The sequence below is a fragment of the Symphodus melops genome (genome assembly GCF_947650265.1).
Source record: "Symphodus melops genome assembly, chromosome: 9".
NCBI lineage: Eukaryota > Metazoa > Chordata > Actinopteri > Labriformes > Labridae > Symphodus > Symphodus melops.
Genome location: NC_136699.1, coordinates 22,397,077 through 22,417,221, shown reverse-complemented (window position 1 = coordinate 22,417,221; position 20,145 = coordinate 22,397,077). Strand labels below are relative to the sequence as shown.

General features: G+C 41.0%; 1 protein-coding gene across 2 annotated transcripts in view; it reads left to right on the top strand.

Moving 5' to 3' along the window:
- The window catches only part of il1rapl2 (interleukin 1 receptor accessory protein-like 2), a 372,021-nt gene that overhangs the window by 330,792 nt on the left and 21,084 nt on the right, over window positions 1-20,145 (top strand). For both annotated transcript variants that reach the window (XM_079353062.1, XM_079353061.1), the window contains exons 8-9: window positions 9,539-9,671; window positions 16,008-16,153. In XM_079353062.1, the coding sequence (XP_079209188.1) occupies window positions 9,539-9,671; window positions 16,008-16,153 (279 nt within the window). The remainder of the gene's footprint in view (window positions 1-9,538; window positions 9,672-16,007; window positions 16,154-20,145) is intronic.

The window sequence follows — 20,145 nt, the reverse complement described above, 5'->3', positions numbered from 1 at the left end:
GATAAAATAACTGATATAATATAAATGTAAGCAAAACTCATTCATGCAGTGGATATCTAACCATTCCTTTGTACTAGGTGATCAAACCTTCTTATCTGATTTATTCAACAATACATTATTGCAGTGAACACATTGAGTATAAGCAGAAAGAGGCCTATTATTCTATTAAATAGTATACAATATTTGTATTTGTTAGCATAAAGGGAGTAAGGTCCGCTGACTGAACAGTTCAAATCCTCTTTACTTTAGTGTGTGTTTGGATCAAATAAGTTAGTTTTATAGGCAGATTCATTCATTTTGGACAGCACAACGTTGTTATTCATGATAAACAAAAGGCCTCCAAACTCCGGCTCTTGACATGGTAAATGGACTGAAGCTGATACAGTGCTTTTCTGACTGCTCAAAGCGCTTTGACACCACACGTCACATCAACCCATTCACGTCCACTCACACACTGATGGCAGTGGTTGCTATGTATGTTGACCATCTGAGGTAAATAATCCCATTCCCAACATAAAGACATGGTAGGGAAATTAATATTATCCAGTTTTTTTTTACAAAACAAACCCCAAATGAAATAAAGATAAAGTACAACATGCAGTACACAAAAACACTAATACGGGGATTTCTTACTATTTACTTTTCTAAATGAAGCAAATTAAGACTACCTGAAAAGCAGACAGGAAGTGGAGTAGTTCATTTTGTACATCAGGTTTGGTCCCGCCAGCAGAAACTGAAACTGTCACCTGAAGAAGAAAGCAGATTGTGATGAATTCAAACAGTTTGTGGCCTTTGAGCAAGTGTACGCCTACCTTCTTCCAAAAGGACAGCAAAAACCAGAAAAAAGGTTCACAGGAAAGATCTCTTTGTAACAAAAAACAAAAGAAAAACAAGGATTATGGAATGAATTCCTGAAACCTGAATGGCTCAGAGGCTTGACTTTGGATGGCAGCCATTGCCCCATTCACAGCTTCCCTTGAAATAGCAAGGATTCAGAATGAATAATTAGTTGGAGGCAGGATGTCTGTTAAATAGGCAAAATGAAAGAGTGAACAGCCTCCCAGGTTACAGCTGAGCTGCCCACTCTCTGACACGTGGATGTGTGCATGTGTGTGTTTGGCCTGAGAGTGTGAATGTGCACGTCTGTATCGGCGTGTATGGCACTCATGTGAGGCACCATCTGTGTTGCCATGTGCAGCTGCGCTCCCTTGGAGCCCAAGACCCAACACTCAGCTGTTACCTAGACAACCCGCATACACCACATACCTGGTCCACACACACACACACACACACACACACACACACACACACACACACACACACACAGATTACTAAAAGGTCTTACTCTGTATGCTTTAAAATGAGCAGATGGACGGAGACATATTAGATAAGTGTGAGTGTTTGGGGGGTTACAAAGCAGGAAGAAGCACACGGTTAAAAAAAACTTCATTTCAGGTTGAGATGACTTTTCTCTCTACTCAAGTGTGTGTATGAAGGGGACATGATCTCAGTCTCTGCTGAAATATATTTCATATGGTTACTTCTGTGCTGCTCTCATCCATTTAGTCATACAAACAGTGTTTCTGTTTAGTCAGGCTCATGAAAGTAAACTGCTTCAGGTGCAATAAAAACCAAAGCATAAGGAATCATAAAGTATCATCTGGCAAGGTTACCTATAGCATAGCATATCTTCTTACAAGGTTATGCAAAGACACCCTTAAAAAAGGATTCAGATGAAGACTTCAAGGGGCAGAGAGTTCAAAAAGCAGGTTTATTCTCAGTCCGGTTTCAATAGACAGTAAAACCAAAAAGCAATCCAGAGGAGCCGGCTAGTTCTAAAAGGCAGGAAAAGTCATACACGGGAAAAACACACTGAGAAATGCTAGCTGGAAGTAACATGGAGGTAGACACAACATTCAGGCAACATGAGGTTGGACACATGAGGGAAAAGAACAGGGGAGGCAAGACGCAGCTGAGTGGAATCAGGGTGGAGCAGACACACAAGGCGAGAAAGATGAAGAGCAGGACCTGAAAGATGAAGGCTGTTTTCAGTCTACCACACCAGAAGTATGTACTGATTTGACCAAAATGCAATCTGTGGAATATGAACAAGTTAGATAAGGTACAAAAAAATGTTGTGCTGATGGTGGGGAAAAAAAAAAAATCACAGGATGCATCAGACCAGTCTCCTTTGAGTTTACATATTATCGGGCCAGATCAGAGATCGACATGACAGACAGCAACAGCCATCGTAACCGGGAATATAATCACAGTCACTAACCACAAGGATGCCGCTAATGATGTTTTATAATTTTCTAAATGAATCACCTGCCAGCTTTGTGCAGGAAGTGCATGCTACACTAGCTTTGTTTGCCATCAGCTGAGCAGTTTCGTTCACTCATTCCAAGACCGAGAAACCAGCAAGGCCACGCCTGGTTTCCCGCAAAATAAACACTGACTGGCAGTCATGCTACATACTAATGTTGAACATAGTGCAGTACATATAACATACTACGTTTGATAATGTTGTAGGCAGCTTTCGAAAGCTGCCATCAACATGGGTGCATAGATATGAAACAGGGAATAACTCACAATGGAAAACAAAAGAACCTTAAAGTCATATGGATATCAGATTAACTCAAAGTTCATATCGCTAAGATTTGAGGGAGGAAACAAACAATATAGATGAAATATCAACGATTTCAAGTGAGAAAATGTATCACATCACAAAACAGACTTGCGTTAGCAGCAGAATGATGGATTGGAAGATTTGAAGAGAGGTTGATGTTTTAAGGGAAATAGATCAATGCAATACAGTTAAGAGTAACTAGCACTTCATTGAATGATTTCCTGGATTGTCCTCTCTTTGACCTGATCTCTTAAGGAAGGTGTGATTTCTGATATTGATGTAGGATTCTGCCTTCGGGCAGACGTATGGGGGGTGTGTTTGCTTCTTTTTAAGGTCAGTATGACCAAACCTTCTGGAGAGGACAGATTAGAACTTTCTCCTCCCCGTGAGCGTGTTAATTAAAGTTTCCTGGATCACATCACATGTTCTTATTTCTCCAGAGAACTTCTAATTCTCCTATTTTTGGAAGCACTTTCTCTCACAATGTTTTTTTTTTTTAAAGATGAGTTGATGAAACATATATGATGAAGAAGATGTGTGCATTTTAAACTTGTAGGGAGACTTTATAAGTGGCCCGCTGCATTTTCCATCTTTTCCCTGTGACACTGACATTTTTGTCAGTGATTCTCGTAAAATTATCTCATTGACTACTTTCACAGCATCGGTGTTTCATAAGAACGTGCACTTTGGTGTCGTAGTTAAAAGGCAGCCTCCACCCACTGCTGTCAGCCCGCATACCCACTCACTACACTTAAGTTGTTTCTGGTTAGGTTGATTTTCTGTCATAAACTAGTGTGATTAAATGTTTTTTTTTTTTAAATGAGTCATGCCTGGTAAAAAGCCTGTCAAAAATCAGCATCTCAAGAAAAGAAGATCCCAGTGAGAGTTGAGGGAGGATGACGAGGGGTATGAAAACAGAAAGGAGAGGAAGTCCGGGCCGCGTTGGCGAGGCCACAGGAGATGGCTGACACACATACACGGATGATAGGTGGATTATAGAAACGATGAGGTCGATTAGCTCGGGAATAAAAACCACTGTTACTGGTTCAGTGGGTACAACGGTGGGGTCAGTGATCTTAAAGAGCCACTGGCAAAGAGGGTCAGCGGCAAATTTGATTGAATGTCAACCCCTGCCTTGTGCAATAACAGAGGACGTGTGACTTTACTGTCCGCATTTCAAAAATCTGAATGGAACTGTAATCAAAACATGCAACACGAAGATGAAAAAGAAACTCAGACGCCGAGACTGGTGAAACAAAGAGGGACACCGGAATACCTGAACACGCTGCAAAATAGGCAGCTAAACCGCAGACATGAAGACCATGGCTATTATAGTCCAGATGATTCGCTGAGTGGAGCCGAAACGCCCTGACACAAATGAAAACCTCCAAACAGCCAATCAGAGACAGTAAAACCAAAACCAAACACAATCATCGCTTTATCATCATCAGTGTGTTCTTTAGTGAATCAATGGTGCAGGAGTTTGAAAGGGTTTAACTTACCTGTTTGTAATATTGAAGTGTTTGATTCAGTAATGCGATCCTTTTTTCCTCAGGACGAGCTTAAACATCGAATAGTTCTGAATAGATGTATTTTGCATTTTGCCAAACAAAAATTCATTTTCCTTGTTAATACGTTCTCCATGTCTCCTCACCACCTACAGAATGTATCCAGAGAGCCTGAGAATTGCTGGTATGTGACAGAAGTTTTAGGCAAAATGACATAACTGCTGCCCCGAAACTAAAGCCTCTATAGGATCCGTCTGAAACCATTAAGACCGCTCGGGTTTTCTTACAGTCATTCGCAGTTCTTGCAGAATGTTTCTTTCTCTACAGCACAGATGTAAGATTTAAGTGGAAAGGATCAGTGCGCTGGTTAAGTCCATGTCACTGGAGCAGTGCTGCTGCCAGAATTACACAATGTGCTCAAGCCTGGTCTGGCTGCAACTAGCTGTCAAGAGGGAATGGGGTCTTAGCTGCAATAACAGATGGGCATACAGACAGCAGCATACAGAAGGTGGGTGGAGAAGAAAAGCCAGCCTATCATTTCATCAACCTTTTATAACCTCTGTAAATTTAATATAGGAGAATGCCCTATAACTGTTTTCACACAAGACTCTTAAAAATATCTAGATAATGTCAGGAGGACTTCTCTGGAGATTCTCCTGACCTGGTTGTTCACATATGCAGCTCACAGCGGGAGACCTGTCAGATGAGAGGGGGGAAAAGATGCAGAAGTCACAGACGAAGCAACAGAGTGCGTTATACCATGTTGAATGTAGTGTATAGCATACACTCTATGCACAGCACCAACAGTGAGAAAACGTCACTCCGCCTCCTATTGGCTCGTGGAGCGTTCTCACATCAGCTCACTGGAACTTGTTGCAGAAAAAATACGAGGAGGCCGACAGAAGAAGCTCATAATGTGTCTGCTAATATGTTCAAGCGTTATATGTTTACGAGCACTCGGCTCCTCTTCATCAGTTTTCATACATCACAGGCAGTGACATGTGAAGACAACATGGACAGGACTTGTGGAAATGAATGCCTCTCTTTATGTGATATTTCAATGACTTTGACTGGGTTCACTTTTTATATTTTGAGCTAATTGAAAATGTTTCCTTCTCTATAGGCTTCAGGAACACGCTGACTGATGGATACCTAGGGAATAGGAACGATTCAATTCAATAACCTTTATTTAACATTAATCTTGGTGCTAAGTAGGCCACAGATTAATGAAGGGGCTTAATCACAGATGACAGAAATATAAAAATAATTTACAGTCATAGTGTATTAATTTAAGACCTTTCCCATCACACCAACTCGTCACGCTCACTGAGTGTGTGAGTGTGAGTGTTAAATGGTCATCCTGTTATATCTCCAGGTTAGCAAATTAAATCCACATCTATCCATTCTGACATGTGGAGGAACTTTATGTTGTTCTTGCGTAGAGGAAAGTTATCGCTAAATTCAAACTGTATGTGAAGAAAGAAGAGCAGCATCCTCAAAATATCTCATTTGTACAGCAGCAGTTAGGTCAGTAATAAATCAGCACATTGTTCAGGTCAGCCAAGAAAAAATACAACTACAAGAAAACATTTTCTTCCTTGTTGGTGAGCTTCTCGCTATCAGCAACACGTTTACCCAAATTGTGTTGTCTGAAATAAACACAACTTCAGTATTTCTCTGTACTCGCTGAAGGAAACAGATGTTAGATCCTATAACCAGCAGCTCCTCTTGCATGGATTGCAGCATTAAAAAGCATCCAAGGGCAAAGCACAGTCTGGAAGGATGCTCATTCAGCTGCTGCTTTATGTGCGTGTACATGTTGTGGATGTCAGAACGGCTACATAACAGAGCACGGACAAGTCCATCAGGCTGAACTCAACTTAAAGGACTGGAGTCAGGCCGGTTTGGACTCATGAGTCATGAGACTTGTGTTTACAATCTCACTTGTGATGTGGCAGAGCTCCTTCAGTGTACTTCACACCAAAGTAAATAAGGTCTTTGCGTGTTCGCACTCAGATGTGGTGTGAAAGGATGACGCACAGATTTGAAAAAGCTCCTTTCAATCAAAGGTTCAAAGTTTTTCTGGTAACAGCAACCCAGCAACAGCCTTTTCTTTGGAGTTCTTGTAAGAATCCTGCTGCCGCAAATAGAAATGATCAGTCGTCTCAGTCACCTTTCAGGAACGGTTTACTGATTGAAGGGGAGTCACACACACACACACACACACACACACACGCACACAATTTCTAGCCTCAAACACAAGCTGCACATATGCTCATGCCTCACAAATGCTAAGTTGATATTTTTAATCACCATAACATGCTGAGAACACAAACACCCTCAGGGTACTAATCAATTAATGGAGAGCATGCAAACACACACACACACACAAACACACACACCGTACAATTTTACTCTGATTCTCATATTGTGTGTGTGTGTGTGTGTGTGTGTACACTAGGGCATGCTGCTTGTCTCAGCAGGAAGGCAAGCCACAACACCATGAGAGCCCACCATCACCAGCAAATTGAAACTTAGCAGACCACCTCATTCTCTTGACTGCTACATTTTGAACATTGACCAATCATCTTACAGACATGGTTGCCTTTGGGGATGAATTAGCATTTCACTGCAATTACTGGGAAGCCAGCAGATAGCGACAAATTCCTTTTTCTGTGCAGCATTTCTGTCTGTAACGTAATCGCGCTCACGTCTTGGTCTATCACATCCTAAAGTAGTGCCCAACACTCTGCTGATTTTCTTGTGATTTTGCATCAAATTTGCCAAAATAACAGCATCACTGTGCATGTTTGCAAAGATGAAGTCAAGTTTTGACAGGTCTGAACTCAGAAGGACAAAATGCCTTTTAAAATGTTTGCTTGGTGAATCCAGATCGTATCAGTCTGTTATGACACAATCCAGCAGTCGGGGTATCTAAACACTGCTTAGCTTTGTGACACGTTGTCGAGCTGAATTGTGACTAAATAGTTCATTAAAAACAGATTGTTAGCTTCTCTTTTAACTGTTTATTTATGGATCTGAATAGTCTTTGGTGAGGATACTTTCATCTGGTTATTGCTGTACATCCAGACCTTTTCTCCTGCACACATCAAAGCCTGCTGCTACCTGATTGGTTAATATAGTTAGGACTATAAATAGGCTACAAAAGGAAACCAGAACACTTCCATGCACCTGTGTTTAGCTTCTACATGCAGGCAGCCAGAAGTTCAGTCTATATGGGACTTGGGTTAGGAACCAGAGTGTTGCCTGCACAAGTCCCGCTGCGGATCAAAGTATTGAAGTTGGTCTGGTTGATGCCCTCGAGCAATGCACTGAACCCCCAACTGCTCAGGCTCTCTTTCATGTGCAGCCCTCTGACATCTGTCCACTAAAGCATGTCTACATGTCCTGGTTGTGCATGTGTGTAATATTAGCCAGTGTATGAGAAGCATGTCTCACAATAACTGAGTGTAAAGCAGAAGTTCCCCTCAGGGATGAATAAAGTATAAAGGTTAGAGACTGACAAAAGTCTGAATCTGAATCAGTGATGCAATGAAACAAAACGTGAAGCAACAAGCAGTTGTCTTGGTAACAACAGTTGCATAGGCAAATCCTCTGGGTTTTTTTCTACAGCACCTCTTTGCTGTTTGTCTTTGCTCTTCAAAGCAGTGATCGTCTTTTCAAAGTTGTAACTTCAGGGATTGAGTTGCACGAGCAGAATGAAAACAGAGTGAATTGAATTAATTCCAATCACTGATAAATGTGTCATCGTGAATGTCCATCCATTCATCCATTATCTTTCAGACTTTTACCGTTTGGCGTCACAAAGGGTTGGAGTCAATCCGAGCTGTCAGTGGACGAGAGGCGGGGTCACCCTGGACTAGTCGCCAGTCAATCACAGGGCTGACGTAAAGAGACAGACAACCAGCCACACTCACATTCACACCTATGGGCAATTATAGAGTCACCAGTTAACCTAAGGAACTCGTCTTTGGACTGTCGGGGGAAGACGGCGTACCCGGCGAACTCACACATGCAAACTCATGACACAGTCCAGCTTGGATTTGAGCCAGGAACCTCCTTACTGTGAGGCAACAGCACTAACCAGTGCTGAACCGTGCAGCCCAGCAGGGAATTCATTTTTGTGCAAATACTTGTCTTTTTTCTTCAATATTTCTTGAAGAGTTTTTCTGACAACAGAAAAAAAAGATGCACAGAACATAAGTATTCATTGTTGTTTTCAGACTGAGCTGGTACAGTCGCGCTATCATTATGTTGGAACTAAGGTCTATCATAATTATCTGCTAATTGACTGCCTAACGAGGTAGCGCTCATTAGAATGCTCATTAATGCCCCATCATCACCATTGATAGCTGTAATCACACAGTAGTGGTTTCAAGGTCTTACAGGAGGGCGTGTGAAAGCAAGTGTGGGTACAGTCTGCACAAACACTGAATGTGTGTCAGCTGTTAGTAGTGATAACTCCTTTAAACACGAGTCACATTTAAAATGATGTAGCTGTAATTTAACGTAAAAGATTCCTGGATTGTGAAGCACAATTGTTATCCTGAATTATTGCCCATTCTGAAAGGGCCGTTATTTCATATATCTACAGAATTAAATTATAAATTGAACTTATATCATCAGTCATTAAGGAAACATGCTCTGTTGAAGTGCTGGCTTCTCTGAAAACAAGGTAGCAGCCAGTATGTCCTCCTTCTGACTTTAGATTATGGACCTTAAAATCAAAATCACTAATTCAAATTACAATAAGTACATCCAAACATCACAGAGCGGCATTAGACATTTGTTAGGATTTGTTTGGACCAGAGAAGGTAGGAAGTTTTAAGACTGTTTTGGATGCCCCTTGGTTTGTCAGATATGAGAGCAGTTATCAGGTCAAACCAGCAGCTGTTGCAGCGATGGAAGCGGTTAGATAGAAGTGATTGTACCCGTGGCTGTAAGCTTCACCAGCAGAAAAAACATGCTCAAACTAGGATCAATGTTGGAAATGCTTTTGAGAAAGCTTCAGTGTCCACCGTGAGAGGGGGGTAGCGGGGGGAGACAGCTCTCTTTAGTGTTTTGGACAGCCTAACCCATTTTGAACAGTAGTTGTCAGAGTTACATATTGCTTTAATTGCTTGTTCTTCTTTTTTTTTCCTTTCACGACTTTCTAATAACAGAACACACATCCTTCAGAGAATCTGTTTGTTTTGTTTTGATTGATCTACTTTTTTAGGATTTAAAGTATATCTGTCAAAAGAGTCATTAACAACTGCACTACAAATGTGATAACAAAAAAAAGTTCCTCACCTTGTATTCTTTTACAGCAACCACGAGCGGCCACAGCATGTACATATATAACTGTGTTCACTGTTTTGTATTGTCTTCCCCTCTGCAGGTATGCCTCTCAGTCTGGACTGCAAGGCCTTTTTTGGCTACAGTGGAGAAAACAGAAGGCCGATCATCTACTGGATGAAAGGAGAAAAGTTTGTTGAAGAACTAGCGGGACATATAAAAGAAAGTGAAGTCAGGTAAAGAAGTCTTCAAATTATATACTTTATACTCAAAACGCATTGTCTGACACGGGAAGTCATATCTTATGTTACTGACACGTCAGTGACGCCAGGAGGATTTCATGTCAAAGTATGCACAAGAACCATTCCTGCCTGCATGGGTATGGCACCTTAATCGAACCACACATTCAATGACTCAGCCACCAGGAGAGAGAGAGAGAGAGAGAGAGAGAGAGAGAGAGAAACCTGGTGTGCTGATAACAACAGCAGGCAGCCAAACAACAGTCTTAAAAAAAAACAAGACCAGCTAAATACTGGGAGCAATGTACTGTGCTTTTAGTCCCCGTGTCCATCCAGCGCCTTTTCTCCAGGCAGACAAGTGTTGGCTGTGCAATCATGAGCTGTTGCATGAAGTGTTTGTGTGCTGACAAGAGAAGCACTGTACGTGCGTACTGTCTCTATGACTACAGTTTATTAACAATCACTGACAGCTTTTTTTTATTTTAGATAATTCATCCCTTGCCAGCAAAATGCAGGGAACATTATACGTTTGGATAGGAACACGGATGATGTCAACAGCGCCTCTCTGAAAAGTTAAACGATTTTTTAACTTGAGCGTCAGGAGCAGCAGCACCAAAAAGGTGGAGCGCTTGGAAAAAAGACACTGGTTGCTTTTCACCCAGCGGCGCCTCGTTGATGTGAATGATCTCTACTTCAACACGGGGACTAATACATGAATAAACCTATTCCACGGGACATGAACTCAAAGTTGGTTATCAACTTAATTCTAACCTGCAACACGTTTACTGTGACCGCCAGGCACCTTTTGCACATTAGCTGTAATAAAGCCAATGTCATCATCTGAATGTCACAAGCTGGATGAGATGGCCTCTGCCTTCTGTTGGACCACAATTGCTAGCAGTGCTCACACATTTAAACGCATTAAACATTTTTCATCATCGCTTCCTCCACAGTCCGGGGCCATTATCCTGCAGCTGAGTGTAAAACAAGCACATAGTCTGCCAATGTTAGTCTAACATCATATCAGGGAATGTTTTCCAAGCTCAGAAGATTCAGACATTTTCCCCACACAGCAGCAAACACTGCGGTATGTGCGACCGTAAAGGAACTGCTGCGGTTCAGTGATTGAGTTTGTCATCTTTGAACGACAATGTTGGGTGTTTGATCCCCACGTGTCAGCAGCCACATGTCTGATCTGAATTTGGGTAAGACACTTAACTCCGAGTTGCTCCTGCTGCCTCCTCCGCGGGGTATGAATGGATTAGTTACTTCTTAAACTTTAGATTGAAACCTTTGCCATCAGCGTGCGAACGTGAACAGTACCTCAGGTATAAATACGCTTTGAGTAGGCAGAAGACTAGAAAAGAAATACACGAGCTTACGTCCATTTACTGTTATCATTTATCATCATTTACCGTTACAAGTGACGATTCACCACTCATGTGCCTTCAACTGTATTTGAATCAGGACGCAGACAAAGTTTAGTCTTTGGCTCAAGAACAGAAGGAGAGAAGAAATGAAAAAGAATGAAACACAGGATCTGACATTGTCACAGTGTTATTGTCATAGAAAAAAATGTCATCGTAATAAAATGTACACAACCACTAAGCCTCTGAAAATTGAATAATATACTCATGTAGATAGAGAGTGCACATATCTGTATGAGCATTAGTGTGTGATCATGAACTAATCATGTCTTCTCTTTTAAACTAACAACTGCCTGATGAGAGCTCCATTATTCTGCCCTCTGTTCAATCACAGCTCCAGATTCAACAATCACACTGTAACGGACAGGCTCCTGCTGCGCGGGGCGCATTAATCTGTCCATGTTCAAAACCAGCCACCCATCTCTGACATCCCTGTCTTTGTGAATATGATCCAAAACTATTCCGTGACCTCCCTGAAATGATTTTATTTTTTATCTATCTGTACGTGAGAGTACTGTTGACACGCTCAGCATGTCTTTAATAGAGAGAACACCCGGCTGATGCTGGCGTGACGGTCTTAACTTTCAGGATTTTCTTTTCCACATTTTGGCTTCTATGTGTTAGTGCATGAACAAAAACATATTGAAATATAGTCAATTATGGTTAAGTCTTTAGGAGACCAGTTCATAATCACAAAGCACGGCTCAAGCCAGTCCTTTTGTCTTATTTCCACTTTCCCTTGTCCTATTTGTCTGCATGTTTGAAGATCAGCATTTGACAGAACAAGTGCACAGTTCGTATTCTATTTATTTTTGATACAGGTGTGTAAATGAGAGCGTATATATTAAAGGCAGGTGTCAGTGTTATCTATTTGTGTTCTGAAGTTTTTTTGTCCTGTTATTTGTGAAGTGGGGGGATAAAATGAATGTGTTACTTGGGAGAAAGACTGAGCAATTATGCTTGTATGGAATTAGTCCAGAGTGGTTAGAAACCAGCTTGCACTCTTTGTAGGGTCAGTCGGTCATGGTGGACTGAGCTGTAGTGGCAGAGGAATTAGTGGATTTTATGCTAGCAGTAGATGAAAAACATGATGATGCTTGAAATCCCTTTATTGTGTTGTAGTGATTTTTGCACAGAAGAGGACCAAACTGAAGTGAGGTACCCATTAGGAGATGTGCTGAGTGGGACTTGCATCTGGTCTATTTTATTTCTTGGATTCAGACAGAATAGTACAGTACCAGTTACACTGAAGTTGGTTCATCCCAGCTGGGGAAGAGTTAAAGGTCACATATTATGCAAAATAATACACTCTCTATGTCCCTTCTGTCCATCCTCTCCGTCTTTGGCCTGCTCCACTTTTCAGAAAATGTGTGCTCAAACAGGCTGTTTGGAGATGTTCCCTTCATGACAGCACAAAGGGCAGTGACTCCTCCACCAGGTGGGTGAAACTCCCACAGCTAGGTGTTTTTTCTGCCCTCTGAGTCTGCCTTTAAACAAAAGGACATGGAGCGAAACAGCCCGATCCACCCAAACCCTTTCAGAGAGGGGGCGTGGTCAGACACAGCTCATTTACATTTAAAGCTACAGACACAGAAACAGCCTGTTCAGAGCAGGGCTGAAATAGAGGGGTTTATAGACTTGATCAAATACAGGATCCATACAGTGGATTTACAATGAGACACTTCACACACATTTTTTGAGGAGCGAGGAGACTTATTTAAACTTTTCAAAAGGAGGATAATATGTGACCTTCAACATAAAAAAAGAACATGTTTGAGGAGAAAATGATGTTAGCCACTTGTAAACTAATTGACATACATGATTTGTATTAAATCCTAAGTTCTTAATTGACAGATGTAGACATGTTTGAAAAGTTGTATTTGAAAGCTAAGCTATGCAGATGAAACTCTTTTTACTCCGTAGTGGCAATGAAATGGGATGGATGGAGTGTGTTAAATAGCATATAGGCTACTAGACAAGAGAGGTGAAAAGGAGAATGGAAGAGTGGATGTGAAATGTTTTTATTGACGGAGTGACTGCCTTTAATACTAAGCTATAAAGTGATTCCTTGGTAGACACCAGAGCAGCAGACACACTTAAAACCACTCACAGAGGAACAGAGCGCCTTTATTCTGTCTGCAACAACAAAGCAGATTATTATAGAGCTAGAACTTTCATTAAAGCTAAAGATGGAGATACAGTATGTTTGGTTCTGCTAATTTAATATCTGCTAAACATGTCCTGTTCATGGTACTCATATGTTTTTGAATCCAGACTGTCTGGACTTGGTCAAAGCGAACTCAAACCAAATGCTGTCAAGAGGAAAAATAACAAAATACTGTAGCCTGGCTGCTCTGTTTACTGACCCCAGTGCTGATTCTGCAAGGGATATGATCATTATTTCTAAATCCTGCTGCTGTCTGCTGGTTTGATTCGGCTGCCCAATACAACCGCTTAGTAAGACTGAAGTCAGCTCCTGGAAGCAGTAACTCTGTTCCTCTTTTTTTCTTCATTTTATAAAGGGATAGATCTTTTATTTTATTTTTTTCTTTGTCTTGTTGTTTGAGGCGCTCGTAATCAGTGACGTCACCATCTCTATCTGTTCAACCACAAAATGGTCTGTATCTGTATTCCTCGATAGAAATCTGGAAGTGGGTGTGGCTTGTATCAAAAGTGTTTATACTCTTGTTTTTTAGCTGAGAACTGAAATTTATCAAATATCTAATTTGCTTTAAAGGAAGTCATGGCCTTTACTCTGGCAATGCCATGAAGCAAAAATATGCCTTCAAAGCATCAAATTGATTTACTCCTGGCATATAAATGATTGTGAAACATATTGCTCATACTGTCATTTAATCCTTTTTCTGTCTTTTATTTTTAATACTTTTTTATGAACTGTCTGGATGCTTGGTCAAGTTTAAACCCCAAAAACGTTACTACAATTTGATCAATTTGTGCACAACCTTAGACCTTGACCTCAGCTTGTATAGTTCTTTTTCTAGTCTTCTGACTACTTTCAAACATTTTGAACACTTTCTGAAATTCACACACTGATGGTAACAGCCCTTTAACTTTCGTCCATTACAAACCTGTGTCTATCTCCATTTACAGCATGCTTCAATTCAGAAACGGAGAAGACTCAAAGGAGTGAAGGCTAAAGCTGGCAGGATGAAATCCAGTAGTCAACTGCAGAAATGATACACTTGAACACATAATCTTCTCTTTAACTGCATTTTTTTTTTCTTAAATAACAAACTGTTTTGTCAAAATGTTTAATAAGGAGCTTATGATAAGCCCGTTTTGGTTATGATGCAGACAAAATGTTGGGGCCTGATTTGTATGTACATTTTACCCAACCATCAGGGCCGTGTCCAGACTTTTTTTAACAGTGGTGGCCCCCGCACTGAATTATGCAGGGATGGCATGCACACACGTGCACAAATTGAAAGCACAGCTTCTTAAGGGACTCAAAAGAACAAAAATTACTGCATGTGCAATTTAAATGACTTAGAAATGTGTTTGCAAACTCTTGTACATTGTCTTACTTGCAAAAATACATTTTCTGGCATGTAAGTTCATCTCAGGTTTAACAGTGTACACACGTTTACATTTAAAACCTGATAGCATCATCGGCTTGTTTAAACCAAACTAGTTAATTTGGACCAAAGAGCTGCCTCTGATTAGGCAAATAGCCACAGATTAAGATTGGAGTGGGGCCTATTGGGTGTAAAATCAAAAGTCAAGGGGGCCCATGCCACCACTGGCCCCCCCCTCTAAACACACCACTGCCAACTGTGTAGGAATCGTTGCCTTCATGTGTATACAGTATGTGTTAGTATGCTTGATGCATCCTGATGCCACTATCAGCATTAACTCTAAGTTGCCAGAAATTCTTCTCAGAGCATCTCAGAAGAGTTTACATTATGTATATGTCCTATTCATGCTAAACATTTATTTAACTGTTCTGGCTTTAATGCCTGGGTGTTTTCATTGTTTATCATTAAAACTATTGTTTTAAATAATAATTTTAACATTCTATATTTTAGTGATAAAAAAAGGTATTTTTTATTTATATATGATTTATAACATTTTAGTTTGACTTTTTATCATACTGTAATCTCTCTCATCGTCTCTCAGTCGCTCTCATGATTTGTTATTTGTTTTTTCCTTGTTGAATCTTTAAAAGCTTTGTAGTGTTTTTGTTCCTTTTCCGTGATTAGTCTCTGAATCCACTTTAGTATTCTATGTTTTCAAATGTTCTTCTAATTGCATTGGCATTATTGAAACATGCTAAAAAATACAGTAGACTCAGTGATTGGTTGAGAAGAGTTGTAGACATTTTCTGACCTCTGATGCTAATAGACCACTGAAGCTGACTCCTCTGATTTGCAACATCAGCACAGTTGGCCTGATCTCAGATCTCACTGGATGTGGCCGCATCCGACCTTAAATCAGGCATAAGGGGAGCATGCCGTGACCCAAACATCAGTTGAGTCTCCTCGTCCTCCTCCTCCTTGCAGGCTTTTTGTGGAGTGTGACCTCACCATAAGGGGAAAGGCTTATTTCCAGCTGTTGCCAATGTTTCTACACATGCAGCCTTGCTCCCTCTGTCCTTTTTCATCTGCTCTGTATCTCTTATTTTCTCCACTCCTCCGTTTTCTTCTTCCCTTGTTCTCTTTTATTCTAAAAACCCACTTGCATATTTAGAATACATGTATCGTGAGGTCTCTTAAAACATTAAGCACTTACTTCTCTCCCTGTGATTTCATTCCTCATTACCTCTAATTATATTTGAAGGACAAAACGTGTATTGTTATTTCTTCTTTTAACTTTGTACATTTCTGGAGAAGGGATGCTCCATCTAACTGACTTTAACTGTGTGTCTCCTCTCTCTGTGCTTGTCTAGGATTTTGAGGGAGCATTTAGGGGAGAAGGAGGTGCAGCTATCCTTGACGTTTGATGCTGTTGAGGAGTCGGACCTGGCAAACTACACCTGCTATGTGGAGAACCACATAGGGAGGCGCAGTGGGAGTGCTATCCTGCAGAAAAAAGGTACGTCTCTTGTTTTTATCATTAGTCCTTCACTTTCTCTAGTTTAAGTCATGTTGATTCAAACAAGTGAAAATGTGTAAGCTTTAATATTTAAAACTCCTTTCAAGTACCAAGCTCATTAAATAAAGAGTATGGTTAAAATCCTTGTTTTTTATTCCCTAGTAAAAGTCACCAGTGTAATAAACATGACCCAAAGTTAGCAGCCCAGTAAAGAACTATTTACAATAATGTGCTGTTGGTATAAGGGCGGTATGAGGTTGATGCAGCCTAGAAAGGAGCCCTGCGGCATCCCTTTGTCGCTTTGTGTTTAAAAGAAGATAAAGCAGGCATCGTAGCAAACTATATGAAGACATCCCGTTTACCGCCGTCCATTTTGAATAACATTACCCAAAATACAGAAAGACAGAATAAAGAAACCATTTATTCATATAGTGTTTAATTTTCCAACCAGCAAGTCAAAAGTGGAAAGCAGGAGAGGTATAGCCTAAAACCCAGAGGTGCTGCTTATCAGCAGGCAAGGCAGTCAACTGCTTGGGGCCCCAGGCAGGGGGCCCCTGAGGGTGGACAAACCTTTAACTACAGCAGTGGTTCAAAAAACTTTGCAGTGACAGCAGTCCCCCTAAGGGGGCCCCTTCTGACTTTGTACAGAGAAGCTTGGCATGCATTATTGGTTTGAAAACATGAGGAGAACAATGAACGTGATGGTAGGAAAGTGACGAGGAATGATCCGTGTGGGGGTAAAAACAAAAAGACAGAGGAAAGTAGTACATGGAGCAGATAAATAAATAATTTAGTAAATGACTAAATGCTGCACGTCTGGCCTTAGCTATGGGGGAGAGACCCCTGAGTAACTTCTGCTAGCATGACATCATGAAAACCACACTTTATCACTCCACATGTAGGGCTGGCAGAATATAACAGCATCATGTGCACGCTTCAACACAACGGAAAAAATACGGCCTCCAATAGTGAAGCTTCTTACATGCAAAGTAACAGACAGTGCTGCCACATGTTGACCAGTGGAGCTGTACATCATTGAAAATAATCTCTCAGTGTCACAGAATATTGTTCACATATTGTTAAATACAAAGTCACTCTCTAGCCTTTTGTAAAAGTAGCTGCTGGTTGTTGGTGGGTCCTGAGATCAAATTTACATTCCTACATCTACAGTAAATGCAGTGCGCACACAAACATCTCATGGCAAAGAAGGTATAGAAGCACAGAGCATGCATAAATGTGCAGTTAAGAAACAGAGCAAAGAGTCAAAGTGTAGTTTTACAGCTACTTGGAGACACATACAGCATGAACAGTTATGAAAACAAAAGGGCCCCTAACCCCCTGCTGGTCGCTCTATATTGTGTGCAACAATATGAAAGTTGGTGTCTCACTTCAGTTTAGTTAAAAAAAACTTTATTTGTCTTCTTTGTCAAACTCATATTTAATTACCTTGGCATTAAAAAAGGCATTTGGGGCCTTTGAGGCCTTGAACCGCAGTAACATGGATTTAATGGTTCCTCAGCATTGTATTGTAATTCATAGTTTATGTTAAAGCTCCTGTGAGTAGAGAACAGACTGAGATTAATACTAATGCCTCTTTATGAGCTACCAAAGCAAACAAGACCATCAGGAAGAAGAACTCTAATCTAATTGTTTTATTGTCTGAATGATGCTGCAGCAGGGTTGATGAAGAGTTCGGTGCAGAAACAGATTCAGACTGCGTTTTATGTTGACTGTCAAGAAAAGGGTCCTATGAGTGCTCCAAGATTAGTCATAGAAAAAGACGTGTACTGCTTTAACCAGTCAAACAAAAACTAAAAGTTTTTACGTGAAACAGGCCACTATTTAAGTCTGAGATTCAAATGTGAGAAAGAAAAGAAAGCAACATTTTGGTCGCTTCTCTTAAACAGTTATTCAAAGGAAACATAAAGACAGAGATATGACAGTGCATGAAATGCAAGAGAAGACGATTCTATAGCCCTCTGTTTGTTTGTCTGTCACTTAATCTCCACAAAGTTTGTGGAGATTTACCGCTGCAAAGAGTTCTGAGCTTGACGGATGGAGACAAAACAGAAAAAAGAAAATCTCATCGTTGCCTCTATAAATATTCAGCTGAAAACTGCATGAGGGCAGAGATCCCTTTGTAGAAACATTTGCAGCAGCTCTGTTATCTTGCCGCTCATCTGATGAACAGAGAGAACAGGCTTGTCTCTCTAGGTTTCTTTCTTGGGGTTGTGGCCTCTGACTCAGTGAAGAGTAAAAAAAAAAAAAAAGAGAGAAAAAGCTAAACAGAAAATATCTATACGATGCAGGAGGAAGAGATGAATTGTCTCTGTTTCATCAACGTTTTGGGAAAACGGGGTTGCATGAATACTCTCTATATGAAACAAATGTATGGAAGCAGAGAGAAGTGGGCAAGATGGGAAGAGATAAATGCACAGAGACAGTGGGAGGCGGAATGAGGCAGGCAAATGAAGAGCAAGAGAGAAATAATAGATGCACACAGAGAGATAAAGATGGGGAAGGTGAGGGGTGTGCTGGAAAATTGGAAGAGACGAAGTGAAGGAAGAGAGAGAAAAGAGAGACGTCTAAAGAGGGAGAGAGCAGGACAAGTCCCTGTCTGACTTGTGCTGAATGCCTTGGGTGTCAAATCTATCTTACTATACTTAACTCGCACCCTAGGGATCTCACAGGCCACATGCACACACACATACACACACACACACACACACACACACACACACACACACACGGCATCACACAGTCATACACCTCCAGAGGGGTCAGGATGGAGACTGTGGGGGGTCCTCATTACTTAACACTGTAATTATCTCAACTAGTCCAGAGTACTGCTTATAAATCCCTGTACAAAGCTTCACACACTAAAGCAGCAGACAGTCAAGCTGACGTCCAGCATGAATCTGCTCATGCGTGTGCAGCAGTGGAGCACTGGATCACAGTTCAGACATTTCTGCCTTCTAACCTCTCTCCATGTTTCAAAATCATCTCCAACATTGATCCTAGTTTGAGCAGGATTCTGCTGGTGGAGCTTATTAGAAACATGCAGAGGCTTTTTAGCTCGGGTACAATCACTTCTATCTGAAGCAGTTTCACTGCCCGCCTCCATCGCTGCAACACCTGTTGACCTGATAACTGCTCTCATATCTGACAAACCGAGGGGCGTCCAAAACGGCCGTGTTGGAGTGCCTAAAAACCTCCTACCTTCTCTGGTCCAAAGAATCTAAATCTCGAAGGAGGACGTACTGGCTGCTGTGTTGTTGTCAGAGAAGCCAGCACTTCAACATGTTTCCTTAAAGTCGGATTATTCAATAATTTATTTCTGTAGATATCTTACATAATGGTCCTTTAACTTAACACTTTAATTTAAAATCTTGTGGTCCACTACTTTAATGTTTTTTTGTTTTGTTATTTTGCTTGTATGGGCTCAGTTATTTGAAGAGCTGAACGAACCACATAGTGACTATAGTAACCTTAAAACATGAATTTCAATAAGAGTCATTGTAATTCATTGGCTACTATGGTATTCAGGATTATCCAGCTGACTGTCGTAGTGTCTGCTGGCCTGAGGCCTCCTGACTATTAAGGTCATATTTGGGTGCCTGAACATAACCGGAAACCTAAACAAAGCACAAGTTTCACATGTTACGTCAGCTTGACTTCCTACACAAGTTATCAAAGCTTGATTACATGCACTGTGTGTGTGATTGAATTAGGGTGTGCTCTCACCCCGCACTGAACCAAGGTTATGGATTGTTGCGTCCATGTCCCACATTCAGACTCACACAACGACACACTTACCGTAAACACACCAAACACATGCACTTATTGTACCTGGCAGAGCAGAAAGAGCTGCCTTCAGCCACCGTGATGACAGTCTTACTGGAAAGAAAAATGCAGGTACAGAGACAGATTGAAAGAGCTGAAAGGAGAGAGGAGGGATTCTGAGAAAATGACGTCTCGATGGAGAGAGACAG